General features: G+C 45.6%; 1 protein-coding gene across 5 annotated transcripts in view; it reads right to left on the bottom strand.

Moving 5' to 3' along the window:
• The window catches only part of ROBO3 (roundabout guidance receptor 3), a 335,111-nt gene that overhangs the window by 30,521 nt on the left and 279,600 nt on the right, over positions 1 to 24,990 (bottom strand). For all 5 annotated transcript variants that reach the window (XM_080982318.1, XM_080982319.1, XM_080982320.1 and 2 more), the window contains exon 9: positions 10,363 to 10,568. In XM_080982318.1, the coding sequence (XP_080838444.1) occupies positions 10,363 to 10,568 (206 nt within the window). The remainder of the gene's footprint in view (positions 1 to 10,362; positions 10,569 to 24,990) is intronic.

Below are 24,990 nucleotides of genomic sequence, written 5' to 3'. Positions count from 1 at the left end.
GCAGCGCTCATCCCGCTTTGAGGCTGAGGGAGCTGGTGTTTGTCCACAGGCAGCTTTCCAGGTCATGTGGCCAGCATGTCTAAACTGCTTCTGGCACAATGGAACACTGTGACAGAAACCAGAGCGCACGGAAACACTGTTTACCTTCCCGCCACAGCGGTACCTATTTATCTACTTGCACTGGTGTGCTTTTGAACTGCTAGATTGGCAGGAGCTGGGACAGAGCAACGGGAGCTCACTCCATTGTGGGGATTTGAACCGCCAACCTTCTGATCGGCAAGCCCAGGAGGCTCAGTGCTTTAGACCATAGCGCCACCTGCATACCAGGGCTGGCAGTCTCGCCACAGGATTTTGAACTAATTGATGTTTCTGAGAATTGCTTCTTTGGAGAAATCCAGTCCTGTTAGGACTTCAGTAACTATGGCTGGGCTGTCACTGCCTGCGAGAGGTTGCAGCAGGCACACCGGCCTCAGCTGGAGGGAAGGTGACATACCAATAAATGTATGCACATATCTATGCAGGTATGTATGTATGTATGTATCTACTGAGCTTTTAAACTGCCCTTCAGCAAATGGAGATCCCAGGGCAGCTCACAATACAGTGCATAACACAGAACAATAAAACAATTATAAAATTAAAAAGCGACAAAACAAATGATTTAAAACCACCACCACCACCACCACCACCACATCATTACAGACTACAAATCAGGGCTGACCAATCAGGCAGTGGTTGAAATTTGCCCGGCATATTTGCACCTGGCTATTGGCCACTTGCGACCAAGGGAAGATGCCCAGGAGCCAGGATGGCATTTGATGTTTCCACCATCTGGAGACGCTTGCCTGGGGATCCTTGGATCTTGACTGTTCTCACACACTAGCAACACATCCTGTAGAATTTTGTCCATTATAGTTTATCTGCATAATCAGAATGAATTGTAGGAACCAAAAATACTTATTGAAAAATACGACTTTCGAACCGTCGTGCCCCAAAATGGCGAAGAAGCATTCTGTTTTGGTGACTGTAACCCTGGTTTAAGGAGCTGTTTGGCGCCTAGCTTATATATCTGAGTTTCTAACACTGAACTGATGGCGGATGAGTGCAAATATAAGATAGAGACTTACCTTATGGCAGCTCAGCCTATTTGTCTATCAAGCTCAGGATAAGCTACTCTGAATGACAGCAGCTACATCTTCGTGGTCTCTGGCAGAGACCTGCCCCATTTCTTGCTACCTAATCTTTTGAATTGCTGGTACCAGGGACCAATCCTAGAATCTTCTGCACGCATAGCACATGTTCTCCCATGGAGAATCAAAAGCAAAGGCACTGAAATGGAGGTTGAGAATGGCTTGCAGCTTGCCACTGCTATGGGGCAGTGAGCGGGAAGAGAGGGGATCGCTTTAATGTCCCCACCAGGTGGGCTCTGAAGCTGCAACTTGGGGACGGCTGCCCCACTTTTCCCCATGAATCAGAGTGGCCTGATGAGGCGGCCCGTCCTGGGGGACCATTAACTCATGCTAGTCCTCCAGTCCACCTGACAGCTCTAATTTTTTCCTGGGCAAAGAGCCACAACTGCTATAAAACGATGCTATTAGGCGCGCTGGGACCCGGCAGATGCATTAACCTTCTGACTCTGACACAATGAAGGCACAAAACTAACGTGAAATATTTCACTCCCCGCTGACTGCCGGCATCAATTTTTAAACAAATGTTTAGCGTGAGCTCTGTGTTTTGATAAGTAATTCATGAATAACCTCCATGTTACCCCATCGCCTGATCTGACTCCGGTGCAGCGAAAGGGCAAGTTGGACACACCCACCTTGGGATTCTTTGGTAGAGGGGAGAGAGCTATAGACTGCCCCCAAAAGCTCCACCTGAGCTCTTCGGAGTCAGGAGCCTCCTCACAGCCCAGAGCTATGTTCAAATTATGCACCAAGGAAGCAACTCTCCAGGATTTCAGCAGGGCTCTCTCCCAGCCCTACCTAGGGATTGAACCTGGGACCTTCTGCATGAAAAGCAGATGCTATAGCCTTTACCCAAAGGGCACAATAAGAACAAAGGAGTTTGCCTTCCTTTGTGGTGTTCAGCCTCCCAAGAACGAGCCATGTGGCTTTACTGACAGCGGAACAAGGGCCAGACCAGAAATGATGTCAACTGCATGACTGTGCCAAATGCAGTGGTGTAGCATGGGCTGCTGGTGTCCAGGGCAGGCCCACACATGCTGGGCTGGGATTGCACCAGCCCATCCCTCACTGCCGCAGCAACCCCATCCTCACTGGAGCATAGAGGGGCAGCACTGAGCCACCTGCCCACCCGCGCAACGGGGAGTCTGGCTGGCTGACACGGCCCTTGGCAATTGGAGAGGAGCACAGGGCCAGGCTCCCAACAGTGTGTCCACACAGTCCCAACCTCATTATTACCCTGCCACAACCCCATCCATGAAGATTGCAGCCATAGTGGTGATGGGAGAGCAGCTCGGTCCTATCCCATCAGTAGCTACAGGTCAGTTCTCACTCTCATAGTGGCCTCTTTCGAAAACTCATTGTGGATAGGAGATCTGCAGCAATTAGCTGTTGATGGTCCCCCAACCCCAAAGCATCCTAATAGATCAAGGTAAACTTGCACCTTGCCTAACTTCCTCATCTATAGTAAAAAAGTAAAAGGGTAAAGGACCACTGGACGGTTAAGTCCAGTCAAAGACGACTACGGGGTTGCGGAGCTCAGGCCAAGGGAGCTGGCGTTTGGGACTTCCGGGTTAGCGCCATCGGCGAATGGCGGCATTCCTCCGACCGGAGGAACTAGCTCCATGGAAACTGGGTCTTCCCGCCGCGGCGAAGGTGGGGACCCGCTAGAAATCCCAGGCGGAGGAAGCCTGGGAACGTGGGGTTCGGCAGGGCACCTGGAGCGCCCCCTACTCACGGGGAACCCCTTTTTGGGATTCCGGAGTGAAGTGGGGTGAGGCGCGGTGCTGCGAACTGACTGCTACTTTCACGGAGTGAAGCCGCACAGCCATCGCCGGAGAGCGCTGACTTTTTCCTGTGGACAATTGGATCTAAAACAAGTACCCGTGAGTAGAAACGGAAAATTGGATCAAGAAATATCTTAATTTGACATCGAAGTGGGAAGGTTCAAAACAGGAAGTCCGCCTTCCGCTTTTTGTATATAGACTGAAGCAAAAACCTTGTAAGCTAAAGCCTGGAAAGTCGTTAAAAAAGCCTAAATTTCCTTCATTTACAACTACTGAAACCCCCTTGGAAGCAGGAGAAAAGGGGGGGGGGACTTTGTGTAACGCCTGCAGGAGAGGGAGTGAAGAAAGATAAGTTTCCACCGTCTCTAACCTGGGAACGGGGTGTCAGAGACAGAAATTGTTGGAGAGGTTCATTGACTGTGAATGGAATACTTTGACAGATAGCTAAAGAAGAGAAATAAACTGATTCCAATGTTGCCTTTTGCATTCTAAAGAAACAAAATATCTGAAAAAATGAAAGTAATTTTCCTTTGTTGGACTTGCCTTAAAAAGATGGATACAAATAGAAATTGTCTCCTCTAGAGGGAGCTTGCTAAATTGTTGCTGCAGCCACAGCTGTGAGATTAAGATCGTGGGATTAGTCCTTTTGACCTTGACTAAATATGAGCTGGAAGGAAGTTTTGGTGCTTGCTCTATGCAAGACAAGTGCTTTGTTGGAACAGATGCATGAGAAAATGGATTTGATGACTGTTGTGGCCAATAACTGTGGACAATTAGTGAATAGTGATACAGAAACCATCCAGGGTCCAACTCAGGAACCTGTATTGATTGGGCAAGTGCAGAAGATAATGGAGGAGGCTGCGGTTGCACCTCAAATAATACAAATGGAGAGGCCCGAGGCCCCACAGGAGCATAAACCGTTGTTTTTGAAGATTGAAGTTGGAGTGGGCCAGGGGGAGTCTGGAGCTGAGGAGGCTTTTAACTTTGGAGAGACTTCGAAATATGCTCGCAAATATTTTTTGGATTATATTGATGACTGTGGGGAGTGGGACTGTGGGGAATGGGCTGATTTGATGAAGGGAGACGGCGATAACTTTGGGTTGGAACCCCCCAGAGACCTACTCCTCAACGAGAAAGGAAAGAAATTAAGAAAGAGACCAACAAAAGACAAGGAAAAGTGCAAGTATAAACAAGAAGAAGAAGATCTGCAGAAGGGACATGGAAGAGACTTAAGGGCCTCGGACATAAGGCTTCCAGGTTGATGGACTAGATGGAATGGACAGTAAGGACTGACACGACCCGAGACCAGGAAGAAGAGACGTTGGATGAAGATTGGAAGAAAATTTATAAAGAAAACTTTTTATTTAGGGAATTAGCCTAAAATTAATGAATATTAGGGAAAATGTTGGAATGAAACTATATGACTCTAGCAGAAATGATATCAGGGGTTATGTATATATGAGTATTAAGTTTCAAGCTTTAAGGTATTTTATGGTAAGATAAGGTTAAATAAATTAAGGTAATTTGAATAACAGAATATGGGGAAAGATGGAAAGGATCTGTTGAGTTAATTAATAGGTTAAATTGTTAAGATAAATTATTTAATAAAAATTGAGAAAGATGGAAAGAATTTGCTGAAATAACTAACTAAACTAGAATACAAAAAGGGAGGTGCGAGGAGGTCAACGAAACAAGCAAATGGAAGTTATATGGGATTTGTGTTTTGTTTTTTTCCCTTTTTTAATATTTTTTATTGTATTGTATTGGTTTCTATGTTTTGCGTTTTTTCTTCTTTTTATGTATTGTAGTGTTGTTCTTTTTTTTTCTTTTTTTCTGTAATTCTGAAATTATTAATAAATATATATATATATTTTTTTAAGGGAGCTGGCGTTTGTTCAGAGACAGCTTTCTGGGTCATGTGGCCAGCAGGACTAAACCACTTCTGGCACAACGGAACACCGTGACGGAAACCATAGCGCACGGAAATGCCGTTTACCTTCCTGCCACAGCGGGACCTATTTATCTACTTGCACTGGTGTGCTTTTGAACTGCTAGGTTGGCAGGAGCTGGGACAGAGCAACGGGAGCTCACACTGTTGTGGGGATTTGAACTGCCGACCTTCTGATTGGCAAGCCCAAGAGGCTCAGTGGTTTTAGACCACAGCGCCACCTGTGTCCCAATTTATCAATAGTACTGAGCTCTGGAGGGACATCTTAACGGTGAGAAAGCAAATGTCTGGCCAATCCTACCTTAGAATAATAGAATCTAGTTCAGGCTTCCTCAACCTCGGCCCTCCAGATGTTTTTGGCCTACAACTCCCATGATCCCTAGCTAGCAGGACCAGTGGTCAGCGATGCTGGGAATTGTAGCCTCAAAACATCTGGAGGGGCAAGGTTGAGGAAGCCTGATCTAGTCCAACCCTCTGCAATGCAGGAATCTCAGCAACGTGGTTCCCCATCCAATTTGAAACGGACCCTGCTTAGCTTTGCAAATGTGCTAGCAGTTTTATTGCTGCACCACTAGGAGGGGTTCTGAGGGCTCCATGTTTGCACAAAATGCCTTTCTCCCTGGTTATCCAACTGTTACGGGGTGCTACTTCATGCACAGTCCAATTCATTTATTGCAACAGTATGGTTTACAACTTGGATTTCCCACTGGGGTGAGAGGCACCACATTTCCCATCATCTCCTACCCTACCCCCTACCCTGCTATATTGTAAATATACATAAATAAGCTTGTAGCAGGGGAGATTATGTGAAGATGTCAGGCGACATGGTGTTGGTTGAACCCGTGGGGGGCCAAATGGCCGAAATATTGGGAAATTTTGGAACAAGAAGGAGACAAATTGAAATTGCAGAGTTTCGAGAAATTAAAAAATAAAGTGAGAGATTGGCTTCATTATTACCAGATAATGGAGGCATATAATCTGGATAAGAAAATTGGCTTCCAGGTGGAAAAATCAAAATTAGAAACAGAACTGTTAGAACCCAAAACTAAAAATTTGTCAAGAATGTATAACTTGCTGTTGAAATGGAATACTCAGGATGAAACGGTGAAATCTGTTATGATTAAATGGGCACAAGATGTTGGACACTATATTATGTTTGTTGACTGGGAACAGTTATGGACCACAGGTATGAAGTTTACGGCATGTAATGCTTTAAGAGAGAATATTATGAAAATGATATACAGGTGGTACATGACCCCAGTCAAGCTTGCAAAAATCTATCATTTGCCCGATAATAAATGTTGGAAACTGAAGGCACATTCTTTCACCTTTGGTGGACGTGCCCAAGGATTAAGGCTTTCTGGGAGATGATTTATAATGAAATAAAAAAGGTATTTAAATATACCTTTCTGAAGAAACCAGAGGCCTTTCTTCTGGGCATCGTTGGCCAATTGGTGCCAAAGAAGGATAGAAAGTTTTTTATGTATGCCACAACAGCAGCAAGAATACTCATTGCAAAGTATTGGAAGACACAAGATCTACCCACTCTGGAAGAATGGCAGATGAAGGTGATTGACTACATGGAATTGGCGGAAATGACTGGCAGAATCCGAGACCAGGGAGAAGAGTCGGTGAAAGAAGACTGGAAGAAATTTAAAGACTATTTACAGAAATATTGTAAAATTAAGGAAACTTAGAAGGATGTTGGATAGAAACTAAGTGGTTTCCAGCTGTAATGCTTTAAGAGATACGAAAAAAGGTTTTATAAATGGGTAAAAGCTTAATGGTAAGGACTTGCTGAACTAACAAACTGAACTGGAATACAAAAAAGGGAGGTACGAGGAGGTCCGGGGAAATAAAGGAAAGGAAGATATGTTATGGAAAACTAACGATGTGTTTTTAATTGTTTTTATTTTGTATGTTTCCTTTTATTTTTATTTTTTTTTGCTATATCTTAAAAACTTTATTCTTTTTTCTGTATTTTGTATTTTCTTATATTTTTATTTTCTGTTTTTGTATTTTTTGAAACTTTAATAAATATCATTTTTTTAAAAAAAAGAACCCGTGGGGAATTGGAGCTGTAAAACTACGCATGACTGTAATGCATCAAAATGCATGGGATGTGTCCCACCAGGTCCCTCTGCGCATAGAGGTAAATACTGGAGCCACAGAGTGATACAGTTTGCCCTTCTGACCATTAGGATGTCCCTCTTCTGGAGCCTGACGCTCCAGATGTTTCCAGAGGGCTGTTGCTGTATCACAATTCCCACCTTGCAAAACTAAAAAGCATCTTATCAACCTATGGTTGAACATCCTGCTATTTGCTGGGCTACCTTGCTTCAGCTGGTGAGGGCCATGCTGGCTCCAGGTGGGTTTATATATTTTTTGGGGGAGGTGGGTCAAGACACCATCTGTGGGCCCCTCTCCAAGGGACGGCTGTCCATTTGCTGACCCTTTCCTTCTGGGCCCAATCCATGCAACCGCCCAGAAGGAGAACTCAAAGAAGGTGGAGAATACTGCTGTATCTCCTTAACTCTTGTCACTGCTTGCATGCTTGGCAATGGCAGATGAACACAAGAGGCTGTGCAGCAGGAGTCTCCAGAGAGTGGGATTGGGACCCCTGTAGGGCTATGGGCTTGGGCTGGTGCCCCACAATGCCATCCCTTAAAGCCTGCCCTAACTGGGTGCACCTGGAGGAGGGCTTCAGACAACAATCTTCAGTGCATGGGTAGACCGATGTGGAGGAAAGTATTGCTGCTGCTGATTTATTTTTATTATTTTTATTTTTATTTATTAATTATTAATTATTATTATTATATTTATTTACATACCACCTTTTAGCCTGACAGGGACTCAAAATGGCTTACAGCTAAGATAGAAACAGCTAAGAACATATTAAAAAGCCATCATTTAGGAACAATTAAACATTGTTAATTAAACATTAGTAGAATGTTTAGTATGATATATATAATGTCACACAAGGTCATTACAATAAAAACATCACAGTACCAGCCCTTTCATTAAAAGCAGTCAGTTCCCAAAAGCCTCTTGGAACAAGAAAGTCTTCACCTGCTGATGGAAGGACAACAAGAAGTAAGCCAATCTATCTTCTCTACAAAAGGACTTCCAAAATCTGGGAGCAGTCACCAAAAAGGCCCTCTCCTAGGTTTAACACCAAGGTGGCACCTAAGCCATTTACAAAACAAAATCCAATTGCATAAGTATTTCCTTACTGTATATATACATCCATCCATTCAATTCCATCAGCCACCAAATAACAGGAGTACAAAGCAAGACAAATTAAAATCTGCAGTGACCACGAGACAAATGAAGCAGCATCAAAGAAGAACCATAAAATCAAAACAAACCGCTTTGAAAGAGAGATCAAGAGATGAAAAGATTCCAGGGATGATCAGTTACAATCAAGTCATGGAGCTGAAGAATTGTGCTGAACGCCGCAGCGTAGCGTCAAGCTGAAAAGACCTGGCAAAATACAAAAGGGATTTTCCTGGCACTAGGAAGTAGGACCTGGGAGACTAGGGTTCAAATCCTCACTCAGCCATGAAGCTGACTGTGCGACTTTGGGCCAGTCACTGCCTCTCAGCCTAACCTCACGGATTGTTGTGGGGATTAAATGAGGAGAGAACCATGTATGTCACCTTGAGTTTCTTGGTGATAAAGCTGGGGTACAAATGCAATGTAAGGCTGTAGAGAGAGGCACTGCTGAAAGCACCCATTCTCTCCACTGTATCTCAGTTGGATACATCACTTGGAGAAGGGTCTCCGTTCATGATCTCAAGCTGTCTTCCCTGACCTGGTGCTCTCTAGATATTTTGACTGGGGTTCATGGTAGGGAATCAACTTCGAGAGGGCAGGTGCCATGGGTCAGGTAGGTAACTATGGAAAGAGGTCATCCTTCAGATACCAAGGGTCCCAGGCCAAGAAGGGCTTTGAAGATCAAAACCAGCATGCTGAATTGAGCCCAGATGTCACCACCACACCAGTTTCCTGACCCTGAGTTGGGATAGGAGACCACACACATCGCAAATGTTAACTCAGAATGTGAGAAATCTCCCCACAAATGCTGTGTAGCTTATGTCTGGGAGATACTTGGCAATACTCTGCGAGTTGACCTTGAACGTCGCTAATGGAACGGTTGGTTTATTTTTAAATGTCACCACAATGAGACATTTACAGAGTTCTGAGTCTTTGGAAGAAGACGGAAGAGTCTTCAGCAGAGGAGCTGACAATTAAAGAGAATTGTGGCTGCGAGAGGTTCAGTTAAAGAGGGTTAATTATGATCGAGCTCCCAGCGACAAGTTATGTATAACTTTCCCCATAATGGAATTTGCTGCAAAGTGTGTTTTCAGACTCAGCTGTGTCGCAAAGGGACTGATTTGGCTGGCTTGGCTCTTTGTTTATTGATATTCACTTTGTTAAGAGCAAGAAAATTGCATTCAGCTGCTTTTTAGCCAGTAAAACAAAGCAATTGCTTACTGCCTGTTAACAACATTAATGTCTTAATAAGCACACAGAAGCTTATGAGTCCATTCTCTGAGCCAGCATTCAGGAGGGTTGAACAATTCCTATACAGTTTTGAATCAGGCAATTACAGGCTTCCCTTTTTTTATCAAGTAATTTCATTACTTAGCAATTTACCACGATTATGAAAGCAAGCAATTCATCCCCTAACTACACTGTGGAATTCATTTGCTTGCTGGATGCTTGTTTGCCGGAGGGGCAGAATTCACCGTGAAGTAGAAAGCCATGATCTGGACACACATCAGAGCATTCACAAGGTTGGTTCAAATGAACTCAAGGCCACTGGGTACGAGGGAGAGAACTCGTGTTGATTTTATCATGTAAAAGATGGGCACATGAATCCTCCTGCTGTCACAGATATTGCCACACAGGCCATATACCACTGATGTGCCATCTTGTGGGTATAACTGGATGTGATGCTAAATGCACCTATGTATTTAAAGATGCAAATTGCATCTGCTGGGAGGAATGATAACTAACTGCGTCAGAAAAGGGGGATAGAGTCAACCACTTGTCAGTCAGCGGATGTCATCCCAATATATGTACCTGTGAACCAACTGATATCACCTCCCAGGCTATGCACATTTGTACATGGTTCTACTCCTACCTACAGTAGGACTACAACTCCCATCATCCCTAGCTAACAGGAGCAGTTGCCAGGGATGATGGGAATTGTAGTCCCAAAACAGCTGGAGGGCCAAGTTTGGCCACCACTGGTCTAGATCCAGCAGGGCTTTTCTTATGTTCTTAAGCCCAACAATAAGAAATGCCAGGAACATGGATGCGCTCTTACGAATTTGTCAATTTTATGAGCATGGCAGGGATACTAAAATAAAACAGTTCTGCTGCTACAACAAACAAAAACTTGTGTCTGCTGCTAAGGTGGAGAGAAGCAAGAACCTACCTGTAGGTTCATAATCTGTAGAGTTCCATTGTCCAATAGGCTCACTCTAGGGTCGCTGCCCACGATCCGCTGTCCATCTTTCAACCACTGGATGCTGGGAAGGGGGTTCCCAGTCACATGGCACTGCAGCTGCGCGGTAGAGTCTATGGCAAGTGTTTGATTGGTTGGTCCTCGGCGAATAATAGGCGGAATACGGTCCGAGGTCACTATTAGGCAAGGCAAGGCAAAACAAAAACAGCAGGGCACGTATGAAATTTAATGCATTTGTCTCAGCTGCAGCCCAGGTGAAAAAGTTTACAGCAGGCAGACATTTCCAATAGAAGTTACCTTGGGATTTGAGGAGAGGGAAATGAGAGGGTGAAAGACAGCAAGATCATGAAGGCAAGAATTCTGAACCTGGCAGCTTGCATATGGATGCTGTGTTAAAGTACTTACCTAGGTTGTTATTCTTTATTAATTAAATAGTGATTCTTAATTATTTTTAATCCCATGCTCAGGATGACATGCATACACATACAATAAAGGCAACATGTCTCTGAATACCATTTGCTAGCGATCCACAAAGGAACAGGACTACTGTCCTCAAGTACCATTTGTAGGCTTCCTAAAAAAACCTGATTGACTGCTGTGGGGGAAAGGGATGCTGGTCTAAGGAGGTGCTTGGGTCTGATCCAGCAAGGACCTTCTTCTGTTCCTAATCTTGCCCCCCTTGGTCATCAAAATAACCCTGCAAGGCAGGTTAACCTGAAAATGGTACAAGTCACCAAGTAAATTTCATGGAATTTGAACCCAGTTCTTCCCAGTGCTAGTTGGGCACTCTAGCATAGGAAGAAAGGAAGCTGCTTTATACTGGACCTGACCATTGATCCATCCAGTTCAGTATCATCTACTGATTTGAAGCGGCTTCCCAGGGCTTCAGTCTGGGACATTCCCAGTCCTATTTGGGGACTAAACCTGAGATCTTTTGCACGCGAAGGAGATGCTCTCCCACTGAACTAAGGTACTTCCCAGCATGAATCACTTCATCATGTTGGGAATACAAACATGCCATTGAAGATTAAATCAACTGCAAATCATCTGTGCGCAGATAAAATCCATGCTTCTCCATTGTGTACAAAACCACACTTTTGTGCTTCAGATTGAGCCTGAGGGCAAGGACCATCTTAGAACTTAACTTTTGCAAGCCACCCTGACAGCCTTTTGGGCTAAAAGGCAGGGTACAAAAGCCTGTAAATCATGGGTAGGCAAACTAAGGCCCAGGGGTCAGATCCGGCCCAATCTCCTTCTAAATCTGGCCCGCGGTTGGTCTGGGAATCAGCGTGTTTTTACATGAGTGGAATGTGTCCTTTTATTTAAAATGCATCTCTGGGTTATTTGTGGGGCATAGGAATTTGTTCATTCCCCCCCCCCCCAAATATAGTCCGGCCCCCCACAAGGTCTGAGGGACAGTGGACTGGCCCCCTGCTGAAAAAGTCTGCTGACCCCTGCTGTAAATGAACAGAGTTGGGCAATTTGTTTGATTGCTGATCAGCTTCACAGCCTTTGCTGTTCCTCTTGGTTGGCCCTGTCAATAGTACAGTGGTACCTCGGGTTACATACGCTTCAGGTTACAGACTCTGCTAACCCAGAAATAAAGGGTTAAGAACTTTGCTTCAGGATGAGAACAGAAATCGTGCTCCAGCGGTGCAGCAGCAGCAGGAGGCCCCATTAGCTAAAGTGGTGCTTCAGGTTAAGAACAGTTTCAGGTTAAGAACGGACCTCCAGAACAAATTAAGTACTTAACCCCTATATTATACTGTGGTGTAACTTCCTATTATTTCCCAAACAGGACCAACACTTGTAGCATTTTTCCTTTCATGTGATGGGCTGCTCTCATTTCCGCTGGGCTGTGACATTTCTGTATTTCTGTTCTTCTCCCCCGCCCCCCCCACCACAGAAGGGAAGTGATCTTTGCAGCATCTTATACGCCTTTTATGTGACAGATTGCAATTTGCTCCTTTGCCGCCACCAAAGTTACAGGTGATGGGATTCATATCCATCAGCTTGTTTAGTAACGCGTAATTAAATAGTCAATTAAAGGCAAGTATTAATTGATTACCTGGAGATGTACTGCCTGGGAATGACAGGCAGCAGTAAATGTGTCAATGCACACCTTTAATCTGAGCTATCACCTGCCTGCTCTGAAGGCACAGGAAAGAAATTGGCGAGTTACTAAATTATGTGTGCAAACTTTCCTCTCACAGCTAATAGAGGGAATACACAGAAGATTCCCTCTCCCCAAAAGCAGACTAGGAAATAATAAGAGGCAGCAAGTCTAGCTGGTTCAGCCTTGTGTTTTCCACAGTGTTGAGGAGCTGGATTCTTGCATGCCAAACATGACGGCAGCCTCCTTCCCAGTGTTAGCTCCAAGCATCTTATATCAGTCCCTCTAATTCCAATGTTCACACTGTGAGTGCCACTCCTTATGTAGCTGAAATGGATTCATCCATGCATGAGAGGGAGGTATTAGCAGGCTGGGGGGGGGGGGGACCTCAAGACGCCATCCAAAACTTGAGAACCCCAAGACGCCATGCAAAAACTACAAAAAATGTCTGGGAGGGAATCAACAGTGAACTCCTCCTCAAATACACACAAGAACACACAGTTCCAGAGGCTTAACTCTGCAGGAAAACAGCCTTCATCTTTGCTTGCACTTTGAAAAGCATAATTCTTGCTTTCCTTTCCCATCTCTCTTCTGCCTATCTGTCATCACAAACAAAGTGAAGCCATTACTAGGCTACGTTTTACACAGAAATTGCTTGTTATGAGAGAGGAAACACGTTAAGAGATTTCTTATTCAGAGACAAGGTGCCCATGTGGAATTAACATGGGGGAAGACCATAAATCATTTCCTATGGACTTGCCTATTATTTAACACAATAAGAGAAATCTGTATCGGCGCAGTGATACAAAACGCTAAGAAGTAACCTAGTAATGAGAAATCAATTTGGCTGTTATTAAATACTTCTGCCTGCTGCGTTGTTTACACTAGAGGAATTTGCCTGGCAAGACTCGGCACACAAAATTAAGGAACAAAAAGGAAGAGATGTTGGGAAACGTTTCCACTAATTTGCAAGAATCGCATTGTGCCTTTTGCGTAAAAAAGGAAATCCATTTTGCTCTGGATTGTAGTTATGTAAATGTGCTTTACATACTTCGCTACTTGATTAGGTGGTGTGCTTTCCTAAAAGCGGATCAAGCAAAAGAGTGAAGCTTGCCTTAAAGCTTCTGTCATCTTTATTCATATACTGCACCCGTCAGTGGAGGATCAGAGCATTTATTAAGCTCTAACCCCCCCCCCTTATTTGTGTGTTGCTTATCGGATTGGGTTTCCAGACTGCATGGAAGCCTGCAAGACAGACTTGTCCTCTTCAGTTGTCCACACATAATGTACAGGCTGGAGATGCTGAAGATGTCATGGGTAGGGACTGCATAGGTAGGTTTTGCCCGCTCCCCCCTGGTAATTTAATGGGGCCATCATTCATGCACTCATCATATCCACTCCCCTGTTGATTTCTGCTTACCTAATCTGCTGTGCTCATCCATCAGCTTTGGGGGGGAAACAGCCTTTCATTGGTTCCTGCTTATTGGGAACCAAGTTATATTTGATTTTGGATACAAAGATCTTTAAGAAATTGGCTCTTGGCCTCTGCCTTGATTTTGCTATGAGCCTTGCAATAAACAAAGCACCTTACCAACTGAAGAATGAGCACTGAAAATTACTGTATTTTTTGCGCCATAAGATGCACCTGACCATAAGACGCACCTAGTTTTTAGAGGAGGAAAACAAGAAAAAAAATATTCTGAATGAAATAGTGGATGTATGATTTTTGTGGTTCATGCTGTGGCCACAGACATGTGATTTGATGGTGAGATTGGGGTAGCCCAATGCAAAAATCCTGAGAATCCATGCGGCCCCACGCAACAGTGGGTGCGTGATTTTTTGGGTGCAGGCTGTAGCCATGGACATGCTATGTGATCTGATGGTGAATTTGGGGTGACCCAATGCAAAAATCCTGAGGATCCATGTGGATCCATGTGCTTTGTAACCACATTTTTGCACCATTGCAGCCCCAGGAAACAGTGGATGCGTGATTTTTTTTGGTGCAGGCCGTAGCCATGGACTTCTTTTGGCAGCAAAGCATCTCCACTGTAGCAGCATCCTAGAAAGCAAGGTCTGCTCATTTAGGTTTTGCACTCTCACTGTGTCTGTGTCTCTAGGGCTGTGGGTTTGAATCCTGACATTCCATAAGAATGTACGACTCAAACCCAAGTTCCATCTAGCCCAGAACCTGCCTTCCCACAACACTCAGCCAGACGGCTCTGCTAAACTGATAAAAGCAAGGCATGAAGGCAAAGTCCTCTCCTGCTGCTGCTCTCAGGAACTGGTCTTCAGTGGCTTGTCTTTGAGCACAAGGATCTACATAACCACGAAGAAGCTATTGATTCATCCTCTATGTATTTGCCTAAAGCTGTCCGCCATCAATGCATCTTGTGGCCATCAATCTATCCTGTGGCAGAGACACCTCTGTCTGAGGAACCTACAATATGCTCTCTGTGACTGCACACTTGTGTGCCCATAGCTAAGTGGCAGAGCACATGTACTGCAAACATAAGGTCACAGGGTCAGTCCACAGAATATCTAGTTAAATGGATCTTAGCTAGCAGGCAATGGGTAAGAGTTTTGCTCGAGAACTCAGAAAGACAAGTCTAAGCTGACAAGCTGGACGAATGGTGTAACTAATCTAAGGCAACCTTGGGGTGATTGCCACTTTTTCATGTTGCTAATATCATGCAGCAGTCAGCTACACTGTAGTTGTAATGGGTAACTTGGGCCTTAGGGAGGACTTCTTGGTGCACTAACAGCTATCTGTCAACTCCAGAGGTCTGCACAGAAGCTTTACTGACAGCCACGCCACAAACCAACCCTTTAAGTAGTTGTTGACATCCGTCTGTCTTGAGAGACAATGGAATGTGCCTCCAGGAGTGAACTCAAACCACTGCATTAGTAGCACCAAAGTGACCTACAGAGGCCACAAGCCTGGGCAGTGTTTATGGGGCTTCTGGGCTGCCTGGATGACAAGACTCTCCTCTTGGCCTCGCAGATGTGGTCCACAGGAAAGCAGAGCAAGACAGTTGGCACCAGCTTGGCTGCAGGAGTTGCCAGAAGAAGGCACACATGACGCCATCCAACCATCTTAGGGACTCCACTTTGGATTTGTGTAGCCTTTTCTTCTCCCAAAGATATCACAGAAGGCAGCAGAGGTTTAGGATCAGATTTTTCCTTCTTCCAGATGGGCTACCTTCCCAGGTTGATGAGCCCCATCTGCCTCTCAATTCCCTCTACAGTATGTGGAAAAACCATCTTCTTGACCATTGGACTCACTATTGGTCTCATCCTCTCAATCTGCCAGAGCCTGTCTTTGCATGCAGGGAAAGTCCCTAACTCATTGAGGGTTTGAGACCCATTAGCTGTCCTCACCTGCTTTAGCCAGCCAGTCAAAGCCATTCTCAGGGTGTGGCCACTGTCACATGCTGACAGCTTCTAGGAGCCACAGGTGAGGGCGGAGTGCAGGTGGGGGCCAAAGGTGGACAAACTACCCAAGAAAGATAGTTCCCTCCACCAGAGGTGCTACCCCGCCCCTAAAACCTCATCCACCTTTAAGTAGTGTATGTCAGCTAACAGTCTTATTAGCCCTGCTCAGCCCTGAACAATCTGTTTTCACTGAATGCACAGAGCCAGAGCAGAATCATGTCCACTGGGCTTGCCCCTAACTTCCATGTGTTCCACTGAACCTCTGAACTGAGTCCAGGTGTGTACATACAGCTTGTATATGTGATGCCTCACTCCATGTGGTCGGAGACTTGGCTTCTTGCAGAGTCTGAGGTCATATATAAAGAGCCCATACAACTTGGGTCATCTTCAACTAACTTCTACATAGAGTAGACCCACTGAAATTAATGGGCCAAAGTTAGCCATGCCTATTGATATCAACGCACATGCTCTGAGAAGGACCAGCACTGGACACAACCCATTGTTTGGAGGTCTGGTGGAACATATGCAGCTTACAGCAAGGCTAGTGGGCCTGCTCCTGCCTTCTCCCCTCTCCATGTTTTCAACTAAGTTCTACTTAGAGTAGACTCACTGAAATTAATGAAGCTAAGTTAGTCGTATCCATTGATTTCACTGGGTCTTCTCTAAATAGGGCTAACGCCGAATACAACGCTATTTGCCTGACCATAGATCAAGGGTAGTCATCTTGGTGCCTTTTGGATGGTGTTGGGACTGCCACTCCCATCAGTCCCACCCAGCATGACAAAGGATCAGGGATGATGGGAGCTGGAATCTAACAACATCTGTGTTGGCCACCTCTGCCATCGGCCATAACAGACTGGATCTACGATTACAGCAAAACAGTTATGGACAGTGCAATTAAACACAGGCTTCCAGACAAAAGACTTGGTTATTAATGGGACTGCCATTCATTTGTCTGAGAAAGCCAGCGGCTGTGCTAATGAACTCAGCGCCCGGCCTGCCCTAGCTAAGAAGTGCTTAGCGCTTGTGCTTCTCCGGACGCTTGACGTTGGTGCCGGTTTTATTGTGGATCAATGCCATTGATCAGATGCGCTTGGAGGGAGATTGCTCTGGCACTATGAGAAATGACACTAAATAAGAGCCCTATTGAACGGAGGCAAACCAAGTCATGCAAGCGGCGAGAGGAAAGGGAAATGGAGGGGGGAGAGGGTGGAAGGGGGGAGGGGGCCAGAGAGCAGGGCATGAAGGATTAAGAGGGCACCCTTGGCCTCAGCCAGCTGCAGAAGAAGTCATGAATCGAAGCTGAAATATCGTCCTTACATCCTTCGGTCAGCAAACTGACACGAGCATAGACAGACAGTGAAGAGGGGCAGGGGAACTGCAAGGCAGAGGTAAGAGATGGAGAATCAAGAGAACAAGTGGAGCCTGCAACAAAATGTTGCTGTGTGGAGTGCCCCGGGGTTCCAGCCAGCCAGTTCTGCTCTATTCCAGTATACTTCATCCCATTCCGTCCTCCCAAGTTTTCCATGGGTCTCCCATTAAGAATCAACTATCACTCCAAGGTCAGACAGTGCGCTTAATAATAATAATAATAAGAAGAAGAAGAAGAATAATTTTTATTTATACCCTATCCTCCCCAGCCAAGACCGGGCTCAGGGCTGCTAAGACCAAATATAAAACAATTGATTGAAATACAACTTAAAAAACAAGATTAAAATACAACATTAAAATGCAGCCTCATTTCAGCAGAAACTAAAAAACTTTTTTGGGGGTGAAAACGTCAAGTCTTCACCAAGGCTAACTATCTAGACTGATCCTACGTAGGCCAGAAAAAAGCCAGGGAAGTCCCCAAGTAGGAGTTCCGTCACAGAAGGAAAAAGGGGAAAAGGAAAAGGGAAAAAAGAAAAAAGAAAGAGGGAGAGAGGATCAAGTTAATTCCAAGCCAAAAGCCAGGCGGAACGACTCTGTCTTACAGGCCCTGCGGAAAGAGATCAGATCCCGCAGGGCCCTGGTCTCATGAGACAGAGTGTTCCACCAGGCCGGAGCCAGTACTGAAAAGGCCCTGGCTCTGGTTGAGGCTAATCTGACTTCCTTAGGGCCCAGGACCTCTAGGGTGTTGCTATTTATGGACCTTAAGGTCCTCCGTGGGACATACCGGGAGAGGCGGTCCCATAGGTACGAGGGTCCTATGCCGTGAAGGGCTTAGACTTCATGATGTTTCCCCTTTCTAGGGGTTTTCCCCACCCCCCTCTCTCCACCCCCCCCACTGCCAATCTTGAGGCTCTCCAGCTTGTGTTTGTGACCCCCAGGACTGTTGTAAGTAGGAAGGCAGGCATGTGGAGGCTGAAGGAGGGCAGAGCAAGTGAGCTGCGGACCTCATGAGATGACCAGCAATGGCCACCCTAGGACCATCTGTAAATGGCTTTGAACTCTTTGGAGAAGAGCAGGGCAAGCCGTCTCCCCCGCCCCCATCTAGGATTCTGACTCACAGGGAGTTTCATGTGGTGTCGGGTTTAACATCCTTTGAACTCCTTGTGTTGTCTTGGGTTCCCCTTTTCACAGGAAGGTTTTGATGCTGTTCTGAACTGTCTGGGACTTCCAACGCTTTTGCTCGGTAAACGGATACCGTTGTGAAACGTTGAGTCAACATAACAGCCAGGAGAGAAGTAAATCTCCTTGGTGCAGTTTTTCATTCCCTGACATGAAAGAAAACACAGAGGAGCACAGGCAGCTGCCTTCTTCCAAGTCAAGAACATTGGTCCATCTAGCTCAGCACTGTCTACACGGGCTGGCAGCAGCTCTCTAGGGTTTCAGAAGGGTAGGGTTGCCAAATGTCCAGAATTTCCTGGACATACCTGGACATACCTGCAGTCGGAAGCAGCGTCCGGGCAGAAATCGCTAAAATGTCCGAAAAAATCCAGATATATGGCAACCCATGTTGGCAGTGTCAGTTCTGGAGATTTTTGCAACTACTTTGCAAAAGAAAGGGGATGTGGGTGGTGCTGTGGATTAAACCACAGAGCCTAGGGCTTGGCGATCAGAAGGTCGGCGGTTCAAATCCCCACGACGGGGTGATCTCCTGTTGCTCGGTCCCTGCTCCTGCCAACCTAGCAGTTCGAAAGCACGTCAAAGTGCAAGTAGATAAATAGGTACCGCTCTGGCAGGAAGGTAAACGGCGTTTCCGTGCGCTGCTCTGGTTCGCCAAAAGCGGCTTAGTCATGCTGGCCACATGACCCGGAAGCTGTATGTCGGCTCCCTCGGCCAATAAAGCAAGATGAGCGCCACAACCCCAGAGTCGGCCACGACTGGACCTAATGGTCAGGGTTCCCTTTACCTTTAAGCTACTGTCACTTCTGCTATTAAGGCAGAAGTGATGAGGTTTTTTCCCTAGTCTAAGGGCCAAAATACAGTGGATGCTTGGGTTGCCCCTCAAGGTCAGGGGTACCTTTACCTTTGCAAAAGAAAAAAAAAGGCAACACAAAAACACACACAAAAGCAACAACTTTTGTGTCTGGATTTTCACTTTTTGAAATATGGCAATCCTACAAAAGGGGGTCTCTCCCACTCCTACTTGGGATTATTTTCATGCAAAGGTTATACTCTATCATATAGCTACAGCCCTTCCTCAAGAAAGGGGCATATTTTAAGTGCACATACCTCCTTATCTCCCAAACAGTAAAGAAAATGTATTTAACCTTATGCAATATTTAATAACAATAATATTAAATTTGTAAGGCTGAAATGCCACCTCGATTTACATCACTTCCTGATGGTTGCTACCCTCACATCTTTCACCCTGGTGATTTCTTCCATAACCTGCTGCTCTACAGATGTTGTTGGACTGCAATTCCCATCATCCCTGACCACTGGCCATGCTGGCTGAGGCCTGATGGGAATAAGAGTCCAAAATATCTAGAAAGCCCCAGGCTGGGGAAAGCTGCTCTTGATCTGCTGCCCTCCTTAGCAGCAAGACTCAAGGGGAGAGGGCATCAGTGCTAGATTTTCTATGTTGCATACATGAGAGATCTGGCCCCTTCTAATCCCCTGAAACTAAAACCCCAGAGGTGGCCAAGCTTCACATCTGCCCAGCAGCCCAGCGAGCTCACAGGCTCTGCCCATTATTTACAACCCTAATTACTCTCTATCGACTGGGAAGCAGCGAACGGACAAAGGGCGCTCGAGAGTTCACACACAATTGAATTTCCCAGTAACAATCAGCAGTGAAAGCGCACGCAAGGGGGCGGAGGGGGAGGGGGAGGGGGACGCGAGAGAAAATCAATCAAGGCAAAGGAGCTGGCTTCAGACAGGGATCATCTGTCGCACCTGCCAAGCTTCCAGCATGAGGGCCCTGCGCCCGCCGCTCATCCGAGGAGACGGATCGCCGGCACGTCCTCCCCTCCTGCCCCGCCAAATCTCCCACGCAGCAGACAAACGGCTTGACATCATATTCGATGGCATGTGGGTGCAACCCACGAGATTGTACACAAGTCCCAGCTGCCTTTTCCCTCCTCCCTGAGTGTCAGGGGGAAGGGCAGGGGGAGATAAGGCGTGATTTAGCTCTTCAGTGTTGACGCTGAAAGGTGGCAACTTGTCCACTCGCTGATTCCTCCCTGGCAAAATCACGTGCCTGATGTGGACACACACACACGAAGAAGTGTCAATGCGCAACACACATACAAACACACACAGAGCCACGTCTCCCGTGAGCTGGAGCAGTTTTGGAAAGTGTGTGCCTTTTCTTGTTGCCGTAGAAACCCAGCTGGTGATGCTGCGACTAAATGAGGATTTCAGGGTTACAACCTCCTTTGTCTTATTAATCCCTCCCAATTGTCTGCTGCCAATGGATCAGGTGTTTCTGTTAAATAATAAAATAATAATAATAATAATAATAATAATAATAATAATAATAATAGTTGAGAGTAGAGGATTGCTCCCTGGGGAGAAGCTCAGAGGTAGGGGAATAAGGCAGTACAAAGCCTTTCATTTCCAGGTCACCAGTTCAACAAGGTGATGGTTCAACAAGGCTTATTTGGCACAAGAATGGATATGGCGGCTTCTGAGGCTCTCTAGCCCTTGGAATGACTCTCTAGTCAGATCTCCCTTCTTTGCGGGGAATGAGTTTGGGGATTTGGGGGGGGGGGAGAACCCCTCTCGGGACATGACCAGTAACGCAAGTGTTACTACACGAGCAACACTTGTGGAAGAAGAGGTTGTAGTGCTAGTATTTCTTTGGCCTGAGGAGGCTGCATCGCTCTCCTCTGACTCTAAGGACTCCAGCTCAGAAGGCCATGGTCTCTCTCGTTTTACAGAAGTCAATGACTTCTAAAGCAGGCTCTGTCCCTTTAAATGAAGGTGCTCCTCTCATGGAAGATGGAGCTAGCCACTGGGATGCTTAAGGCTCCTATTTAAGGCTCAGTCGGAGGCTGGCTGTTGCTGAAACAACATCTGAGCTCTGCTGTCATGTTAAAGCTGCAGGCTGGGCCCTGACTGGAGCTGTCCATGGTGCTACTGAGGCATTGCCCTGCCCCAGCTCTCTTTAACACCCGCAAAATAACTTTTCTACTCTGTCAGCATACAGTGGTACCTCGGGGTAAGTACTTAATTTGTTCCGGAGGTCCATTCTTAACCTGAAACTGTTCTTAACCTGAGGCACCACTTTAGCTAATGGGGCCTCCTGCTGCTGCCGCGCCACCGGAGCACGATTTCTGTTCTCATCCTGAAGCAAAGTTCTTAACCTGAAGCACCATTTCTGGGTTAGCAGTCTGTAACCTGAAGCGTATGTAACTTGAAGCGTATGTAACCCGAGATACCACTGTAATGCGGGCAATTAAGAATGCATCTTTTCAGAATAGCTTGTTTCTGATTTTAATTTTTTTGTATGGTTTTATGTACATACGGATCTCAACTGCAAAGGAATCACATGATATTGGGCCCACAATTCTAAACACACAGCTCCTGGTGGATATGAGTCATGCATCTGAGCCATTAACAGGGTCACCCGCAGAGACCTTAGTGGTTGGGCAGGGATATAGGGGATTGGCAGCCTCTGAGGTGTCCCAGGCTCAAATTGCTAAGGGCCTTGCAAATTAACACAAGAACCTTGAACCTTCCCCAGGAATGTATGAGCATCATGTGTGGACTTTTGAGCACTGGAGTTAATGTGCTGGCGATAAGTGTATCCTCACAAAACTGGAGCCCCTGGACCAAGGGTAGCTCCACACAGAGCGCACTGAAGTAATCAAGTCTTGAGGTTACCAACACATGCCTCTTATGACATCTTGCCCTGCACCATATTGGATTTGTAGAGAAGATAGCTTCTTAATAAAGTATACCCTGCTCAAATGCCCAGCGTGACAGCAATTTGATTGTGCTATTCTTTCTGTAGCTAAGTTGTTATTTACGAATATACGCCATGAAATTCCACCCACCACCCTCCTACTACTCCCACTTCTACCTACGTAACTTGACAACATTTCATTAAATAATTGTTGATTTTGATGAAGCACAGCTTGCTTGGGAGAATGGGAGGCGCGGGGGGGGGCAGGGGAGAAGCCCCCCCCCAAGTCCTATTGTTAGGTGGTGGTAATGAAGGAAATTGCCTACACAGCTATTCTTTCTCTTTCCCTCGGAACCTCCCCCACCCCTGCAATTCTTTCCAGTGATTTTAATAAAAGTGAAAGGTTTTCTGATCAAGCCAAGCCCCTTCTCTGCTTTCCAGGCATCTGAATATTGCCAAGGAAACATAGACAAAATGATATTAGCAGCAAGAAGAAAAAGGGGACTGCTAGGGTTAAAGACGTGGGTGGCGCTGTGGATTAAACCACAGAGCCTAGGACTTGCGAATCAGAAGGTCGGCGGTTTGAATCCCCATGACGGGGTGAGCTCCCGTTGCTTGGTCCCTGCTCCTGCCAACCTAACAGTTTGAAAGCACATCAAAGTGCAAGTAGATAAATAGGTACCGCTCCGGTGGGAAGGTAAACGCCATTTCTGTGCGCTGCTCTGGTTTGCCAGAAGCGGCTTAGTCATGCTGGCCACATGACCTGGAAGCTGTACGCTGGCTCCCTAGGCCAATAAAGCGAGATGTGCCCTGCAACCCCAGAGTCGGCCACGACTGGACCTAATGGTCAGGGGTCCCTTTACCTTTAGGGCTCAAGAAAGGTTCTTCAGTGCTTTGGTGTGAAATTTCCTCCAGTTAACAGCCGACGGGTGTGCAACCTGTGGATGTTCGTAACTTGGATGACAACTTCCATCATCCCTGACCAATAAGCATGCTGATGGGAGCTGGAGTCCAACAAGGTGTCGAGGGCAACTGGGTCCTTCATTCAGGTAATGGCCAAACAAACACTGAGACTAGGGGACAACAAAACTAAAGGAATAGCTGGTCACTTCCTCCCTTTTCAGAAAGCTCTGGAGGGATCAGTATTTTTTTGGGGGGGAGAGGTATGTTCTTAACTGGTACTCATAGAATTGTAGAGTTGGAAGGAATCACTAGCGTCATATAGTCCTGCCCCCTGCAATGCAGGAATTCCCCCCCCCCCAAAGCAGGGTTCGAACCTACAACCCAGAGATTAAGAGTCTCATGGTCTATTGACTGAGCTACTGAGAATGAACTACACACTGTTGTCATTCTTTAGGATACACCATGTCTTTTCTCTCTTTTTTTTCAAAAAAAATTAATTTTCCAAAATAATAAAACTTTTAATAATAACTGGGTACAAGCCTAGTTATATAATACATTCTCCGCAAAAACAACAACATTGCATTGAGTACGTTGTGTCATTTAAAACATGTTCTTAAGTCATTAATGGTTAATACAGTGGTACCTCGGGTTAAGAACTTAATTCGTTCTGGAGATCTGTTCTTAACCTGAAACTGTTCTTAACCTAAAGCACCACTTTAGCTAATGGGGCCTCCTGCTGCTGCTGCACCGCCGGAGCACGATTTCTGTTCTCACCCTAAAGCAAAGCTCTTAACCCGAGGTAATAATTCTGGGTTAGCGGAGTCTGTAACCTGAAGCATATGTAACATGAAGCGTATCTAACCTGAGGTACCACTGTATAGCATCACCACCGACAAATTTCAGCTGATGGGGCAGAGAATTGTTATCTTCTTCCCTTCCATATAAAAGAAAGGTGCGTCAACAAAGCTAACTCTCTAAGCAACACCTTTTGCTACTCTTCTAAGCCAGGTTAGTCGCTAGGAGATAGTTACATCCCAAATGCTGTTGAACCATATCTTGAGGGGTAGCTCAGCCTGAGATTTCCAAAAATATGCTAGCACCAAACGTCTGGACATCAGTAAAAAGAACACTAAATCTTTATGTCAGATGGTGAGGTCAGAATCTATGTTTAATGAAAGCAGGGCTAAAGCTGGATTTGGTGAATTCTCCATACACAAGAAAAACCAACAAGACACAACAAAATCTAAGTTTGCAGAGCCTGTTGCCCCCTCCTGCAAAAAATAAGAAAAATAATATCCTGGTTGTTTATATTTTAGAATTTGTCTGAGATGATATTTTCAATGCTCACATGTAACCCAAATGGACAGATCCTATGAAGCCCAACCCTTGTAGGTCTTAGTGAAATGTCAGGAGAAAATTCTTAAGGCTATTATTGGTAATGGGGGGGGGGGGCTGCAAAGCCCATGTACCTGAGAAGTCTTTTCTTAGAATCACAGACCTTTAGAGCTGGAAGGGATCTTTGAGGTCATCAAACCCAACCAACAGCCTCTCTGAAATTTCCACTCATTTGTTTTAGTCTTGCCCTCTTATCCTCTCGTTTCCCCCAGCTGCCACCCCCATCATTACTTTCTCAGATATGCATTTAAAAGAAGGAGAGAAACTGCTCTAATGTAACAAACTACTTAAGATTCCATCAACTTATTTTTTCAGTTTGACGCTGCGGGTCATGTTAGTAGCACCATTTCATTATTTTTGGTTAGATACAAAGGCAAGATGTTGATTTAAATATGGGGCGATGACAGTAAAAAATAGTTGTGAATCATATGCAAAAATATGGATGGAAGAGAACGTGAACAGAAATCCTCCCCCCCAC

Source organism: Podarcis pityusensis (assembly GCF_964106645.2).
Source record: "Podarcis pityusensis genome assembly, chromosome: 15".
Taxonomy (NCBI): domain Eukaryota; kingdom Metazoa; phylum Chordata; class Lepidosauria; order Squamata; family Lacertidae; genus Podarcis; species Podarcis pityusensis.
The sequence above is the reverse complement of the archived record's forward strand: the minus strand, read 5'-3'. Positions and strand labels throughout refer to the sequence as shown.